The 6,582-nt window shown below is 31.4% G+C and overlaps 3 protein-coding genes across 3 annotated transcripts; 1 reads left to right on the plus strand and 2 right to left on the minus strand.

The window, feature by feature from the left end:
* Positions 1 to 118: 118 nt before the first annotated feature.
* Sec8 (exocyst complex component secretory 8) lies at positions 119 to 4,134 on the minus strand. Its single transcript, XM_074240799.1, has 4 exons — positions 3,957 to 4,134; positions 3,683 to 3,844; positions 1,958 to 3,163; positions 119 to 1,644 (listed from the first exon to the last, which is right to left on the minus strand). Exons 1-4 carry the CDS (start codon positions 4,008 to 4,010, stop codon positions 157 to 159), a joined length of 2,910 nt encoding a protein of 969 aa, XP_074096900.1. The 5' UTR covers positions 4,011 to 4,134; the 3' UTR covers positions 119 to 156.
* Positions 4,135 to 4,142: 8 nt separating this feature from the next.
* On the plus strand, positions 4,143 to 5,431 carry LOC141526056 (trafficking protein particle complex subunit 5-like). The gene is made up of 3 exons (XM_074240806.1): positions 4,143 to 4,448; positions 4,826 to 5,135; positions 5,220 to 5,431. The coding sequence occupies exons 1-3, from the start codon at positions 4,276 to 4,278 to the stop codon at positions 5,316 to 5,318; spliced, it is 582 nt and encodes a 193-aa protein (XP_074096907.1). The 5' UTR covers positions 4,143 to 4,275; the 3' UTR covers positions 5,319 to 5,431.
* Nd-b15 (NADH dehydrogenase (ubiquinone) B15 subunit) lies at positions 5,412 to 6,272 on the minus strand. Its single transcript, XM_074240808.1, has 3 exons — positions 6,062 to 6,272; positions 5,655 to 5,798; positions 5,412 to 5,572 (listed from the first exon to the last, which is right to left on the minus strand). Exons 1-3 carry the CDS (start codon positions 6,206 to 6,208, stop codon positions 5,504 to 5,506), a joined length of 360 nt encoding a protein of 119 aa, XP_074096909.1. The 5' UTR covers positions 6,209 to 6,272; the 3' UTR covers positions 5,412 to 5,503.
* Positions 6,273 to 6,582: the final 310 nt, after the last annotated feature.

Here is a 6,582-nt window from a genome sequence, read left to right on the forward strand (position 1 = left end):
ACAATATATTTATTAATATTAATATAATATAATAGGGTGTGCCAAAATGCAACTTCCAGAAAAAAAAATTTTTTCTGTCTTAAAATTCCAATTTTAAGAGTTCCATCAAGAAAGTAGCATTTTGGCACACCCTAATAATATAAACTAACGATAAAACTATACAGTAGCTCCAATTTCACCTAGAATCTCAGATAACCTTTCTAATTGTTTACTTATAGAAGAGTGTTGTGCCTGACTTCTAGCAATTAATTGAAAAGCATTAATATACTCCAGCTCAGAAAACTGTGGTCCATTTTCAAGTATATTATTCAAAATATCCTCAGGTGTTTCATAAAAAAGTTCAAAGTATTGTCTTGCATAATCCAGCGCCAGTTCGCGGGCCATAGTTATATTAGTGAGTGTCTGTTGGAGTGTAAAAACATTTCGACACATACGTTGGATCCCACTTTTGTCTATTTTATCAATATACTGCGCGGAAGTGATTAATATTTTAGTTATCAAATGACCAAGGCCTTCAAATATATATTTTGTCTTCTTGGGGTGCAGAGTAGACTGCAGTGACTCGTCGATGTTCTGCAGAACACGACTGAGTTCTTGAACACGCGGATCTGCCTCCTGAGGGTCCTGAACACCATCACACAGATGACTGTACTCTCCACGAGGCAATAAGTAGTGGAAACACTGTACTCTTACTTCGAGGTGTAGCAGAAGAATACATGTGTTGGCAAGTTCTTCAAACTCAACAGCGACTTGCTCGAGCAGTTCCACAAGCGAGTCAGAAACACGTGGTAAAAGTGTTTGATTGTCATTGCTGTTTTTAGATTGTTGCAATTCAGCAGTAAGTGAGCGTATTGACAAAGCAAACCACTCAACACTTTCTTGCAAAAGTGCCAGACAACGAAGCTGACCAACGTCAGATAAAATTTCGCTTGAATTAATTCCACCCTCACCCAAATTGCTCGCCAGAATTTCAGCTTCTCGCAAATTTCGTTGTCTCACATCTTCAGGGCTTTCTTCTTCCTGAGTCTCCTGGCGCCGCATTGACCATCCGCAGGTTATCTTCCCACGCTTATCGCTCGTAGTTTCACTCTTCATATTGTCCCAGTTAGGCAGTGATTTTATGAACCTGCTGATGTCGTCGTCCTTCAACCAAGCCGCTGAACAGATTTTTCTATCCTCATTTCCCGATTGTATTATATTGCGGTACGCTGATTGGCAAGTCTCCCGATAATTGTGGAGAATGTTAAGCGCCAGAGTACAAAAATGTTCGCTCTGAAGTGGCAGAGCAATCATAAGCGCCCTCAACTCAGCTATACACTGCTCGACTTTTACTGTTGATTGTAACAGCGGTCGCGTTAATCCCAAGTCTTTCATAATTTCTGGTGGTGTTATTGTTTGCCAAGCGTCCGATGCTTTTGTTGCAGCATCAATTGTCGTTGCTACCATTATGTGATGTCGGCCCAGAAACTCTTCCTTTATGTAGTCGGCTATAAAACTATTTAGTGTACAAAAATTACCAGGTTGGATTTCTAATGCGCGTTCTATTTCTTCGATAAATTGCATCATAGGACGGAATATAAATGTTATATTTTTAGGGTCTGGTTCACATACCAGCCGTTTTGATATTTTTAATGATGCATTGTCCTAAAAAAAAATGATTTATTATTTATTTTTAGTGATCTATCAAAAATAAATGAAAAAAAATGTTAAATATTTACAAGTGGGCTTAACAATTTTAATTTTTATTTTTTTAAACGAAATTTCTATTTGATGTATTTTTTTTTTTTTTTGAAAATATCCAAATTTTTATTTTTTTCTTTCACGACATTTTTTATCATAAATGCGCCATAAAAACAAGCAGAATAAAAAAAAATTTGAAAATGTTAATTTTTCATCTAGTTACAGCCAAAAATGGGGTTGACCCCACTCGTAAATAATTACCAAAAAATATACTTACTATAAAATTAGCATTGCTGAGTTTCTGATCCTTCAGATACGTATTAAGTGTTTTAGGATGTAAAGAAAAGTCAAATTTAAACAAAGACCCATTTTTTTGTCTCTGAGGTTTACGCTTTGCAAAGTAAGCATTAATGTCAACAGATGATTCGGAAAAATTAGTCGGCTGAAACGGTCGATCCACAACATTCTGTATATCAAGATACTCTGTCAGTAATAATTGTAAGACTACTTGTATTTTACTCCAAACATCTGGCATCTCATACAATCGTACATCGACGTTGTACTTTTTGGAAACATGAGAGAAACTTCGTAACGCCATTGAATGGGCGTTAGCAATCATTCTAAACTGATCAAAAATAGTCTGGAGTAACTCAAGTAACGCCAACTGACCATTATTCTCATCCCCGTCAGCGTGATTGATTATACGTACGCCACTGACATCGGATTTAGGCATCATCTTATCAGCATTAGCTTTTATTGAGTCCGAAGTACGCGCAATTATATTCAACAACTCATTCTGCATCTTGCTCTTGATCACTTCGACTGCGTCGGGAATATTATTCAACAATGCCAGACATTCAATGATAATCGCAATAAAATGCTCGGAATTTTCTTCTGGATTCAATGAATTTTCATCCTCAATTATGTTTGTCAAGTCTTCTTGCTGAGCATTAAGTCCCCGCGCCAACTGACCGTTAGGATAGCTGACATCCAACAACGCGCGTTTCACTTTATTGCCTCTGGATCCGCGAGCCTCGTTACTGCGCTGAAAATCGCGACCAGATCCTTGTCTCTTCAACAAAACCTCCCGGGTAGTTTCGACGTACAAGTGTCTCGTCAATTCCTCCAACAATTTAGACTGAAGCTGCTGCTTCTTTGCCTCCAACTCTGTCTTGACTTCTCTCAGTGCTTCAACTCCTTCTAAACTACCATCACCCATTGACAGTGCGGAGACCAGCAGCTGGGTCGCATGGAGGTACAATTTTTTGTTCAAATAATTGCTTAATTTTGCCGGCACTTCTTTCAACTGGTCAATATCATTCAGTAATTGCAGTACATGCTTGTGCTCAATGCCTTCCAGCCATAATTTCATCAATTCTTCACGTCTGCATCTCAGTAATTGTTTACAAGCATTCAGGTTTTCTTTTACTGTGTGAATCTTTTCTCGTGATGACGTAACTCTTTCAGATAAGTTACTGAATATCTATTTAAATAAAATTATTTTATTAACATCATATTTTGTTTAACATAATTAATAATTATTAGCAACCTTGCAATTGTGAATTATAAATAAATAAAATTTTGCTTTATTAAATAATAAATTCTGTTAAATTGCACTGTACTTTTTTAACAATTGATATTTTTTAAGATTAAAACTGAAGTTAGCAAACGTCTGAAAATTTTTGATTTTTTTTTTATTAATTAAATTACAACTAAAAAATTACACTTATAGTTTTTCAATTTTTTTACAGGTGAAATTTTTTTTTAATTACTCAATTGAAATTTTTTAAATAAAAAATTTCTAAAAATTTTGAAATCTCGGCTAACTTCATTTTCATTGCCTACAAAATTTTATTTATTCTCTTAATAATATAAATTTTATCAAATACTGGAATTTTCATTTCTTATCAAAATATCCATGAAATAATTTTATAATCAATTGTGTAATAAATAAATTATTGATTAAAAATTTAATATTTTTTAAATAAAATAAATTACATACTTTCATAACTTCAGTAAGATCTTGATCATGCAATGATACCAGTTCATCAAGCTTTTGATCACTCCGTTTGTATTCCTTTTCAAGTTTAGCCTTTTCAACTTCTCTTTGCTCATTTGTTTCACTTGCTGACAGTGCTCGTATTACAGATATCAACAATCCGCTCTATTAAATAATTTTTAATTATTAACCAACAATTATCAATAATCAATAAAAAAAAATTTATAACCTAAATAAGTGTGAATTTATTTAATAAAAATATTCGAATAAAACTTACTGTTTCCTTGGTATGTTTTATACCTCGTGGAGGTTTTATCGGTGGTCCAGACATTTTAAAAATATTTATTAATATTTTCTGTTATTATTTAATAATATTTATTATTAAACGTTAAAAAAATAAATCATTTATCTGATGGGAGGTTTTTTCGTAACTGTCAAAGTCAAACGCCATCTGAAATGTGAAACAGCTGACTTGTGACAGCTAAATAAAAACCTTGCGCTTTTTTAACTTGGTAGTTTATAATTGTACAAATATTATTGTAGAAGATAAATTAAAATTAAGAAAGTAGGTTAAATTGTTTACATAGTTAATAAAAATGAATATGAATAATATAACAATATCGGCGGTACGCCCTAGAACAAGTATTATTGATAAATCATTAAGTAAAGGCAAAGGTGAGGTTAGTTTGAGTTGTTATGCTCTACTATTTTCTGAATTAGTTCAATATTGTCAAAACCGTGTTTATACCGTACCTGAATTACAAAACAAGTGAGTCAAGTTTATTGTTTACTTATTTAATAATTAACTATGTGACTGCCATGACTTTTGTTAAATTGCACTGTACTTTCTTAAATATTGACGTTTTTAAAGATATAAGCTCATCCCGATGTTATACTCATCAAGAGCTTTCATTTGAGTACCCACATGCATTTTTATATATTTTTCATATATACATATATATAATATATATAAATATATGAAAAAATGATGTGGGTACTCAAATGAAAGCTCTTGATGAGTGTAACATCGGGATGAGCTTATATCTTCAAAAATGTCAATAATTCACAAGATAATTATTAAATATAAATACAAACATAAGTGATTTTATTTTTTAATAAAAAATGTTTATTGTTTAAATATTTTAGATTAGCAGAATTTGGAGCAGATGTTGGTCACCGAGTTACAGACTTGTTGATTATGCGAGATAAAAATGGAAAGCGTGAAATAAAATTACTTAACATATTGCTTTTCGTTAAAAGTACGCTGTGGAAGTCGCTGTTTGGGCGTGAAGCTGATAAGTTGGAACATGCTAATGACGATGAAAGGACTTACTACATCATCGAGAAGGAATCGTTGGTCAATAAATATGTATCGGTGCCTAAAGATAAAGGTAGCTTGAACTGCGCGTCATTTGTTGCTGGTATTGTTGAAGCTGTATTATGTGATTCTGGCTTTGTAAGTAAAAAAGGTTTTTTTTCCAGATTTCCAGAATTATTATAATTATTATTAATTATTACTAATAGTAAAAAATTATTCCAGCCGGCAAAAGTCACAGCCCACTGGCACAAAGGAACAACGTACATGGTTAAATTCGATGATTCTGTAATAGCCCGAGATAAACAGCTCGATGAGAAATAAATATTTACTTTTTACCTTTAAGTGATAAACAATAATTATAATAATAATCTATTATTGTATATTTAAAAGTTAGCAAAAGAGAATAAACAATAATTAAATTTTTATGTATATAATTTTAATAGTTCTACTTTTATTTATTTTTCCCCAATTAATATTATATATATCTGTACTCCTACAAAAAATGTTTAATTACACGCAAAGTCACGGTCTCGGTAGCTTACTTTACCAGATCTCAACTTACTTTCCTTCGCCATCTGTTAAAGGACAATATAAATATGTTTAGTAAAAATTTTTGTGACAGAATATATTAATGAAAATTTAATATTTAATTCATACCCTTGATTTTCGGAGAAAGTATGTAGAAACTAATATTGGTGCGATCATCACTCCCCAGAAGAACGCGGCGTTTTTAACAGTTGGTCTAAAAAAATGAGTTGCTCTTACTTTCATTGACATAAAGCGATTGATTGCGACATCGTCCTGCAATTATTAAAATTATTTAGTAAAATATTTCCATGATTTAATTAATAATCATTTTATTAATAACAATAATAATCATAACACTCAAAACAGAATATTATGTAACAGAATAAAATCAATTAAAACACACACAAAAAATAAAATGTCAAATAAATAATGCAGTAATTATTAATTTATAATATTTAAATAAAAATATTAAAATTATTCGACAAATTATTAATTTAAAAATAGATAAATGTAAGGTTGGATTTGTTGACACTTACGACAATACCTCCGACACCCAAAGCATGACGATAAGGATTTTGAGTTTGTTTCAGATATTCATATCGTAATTTATTGCGCCTTGCTGCACGTTGTTCTAATATTTCTTTTTGAAGCGGAGAAAGATCAAATGTTTCACGGCCAGCCATAATTATCGCACGTTATAGCAATCAAATCGATTGATGTAAAATTTTATTTTTTTTTCTCCGAAAATTACGGAAAGAAAATGAACTTTCTTATAAAATTGAAGTTAGCAATCAGCTGTTAATTTAAGAAATTATTTTAATAAATTAATTGCAATAAAAAAATGCTTAAAAATTTTTACTTATAATTTTTATTAATTTTCACATGTGAAATTTTTTAATTAATTTTTTTTTTAATAATTTCATTTTTATAAATTTTTAAAATAATTTTAAATGTCAGCCAACTTCAGTGTCATGTTATATTTTTAAAATAACATACTAGCGCCATCTGGCGGAAAATTTTAAAACTCCCGCTCCGCGCCCAGGGAGTCTTCTTTCTA

Source organism: Cotesia typhae, unplaced genomic scaffold, assembly GCF_013202065.1.
Source record: "Cotesia typhae breed Kobodo isofemale line unplaced genomic scaffold, CoteBio_Ctyphae contig_33, whole genome shotgun sequence".
Classification (NCBI taxonomy): Eukaryota; Metazoa; Arthropoda; class Insecta; order Hymenoptera; family Braconidae; genus Cotesia; species Cotesia typhae.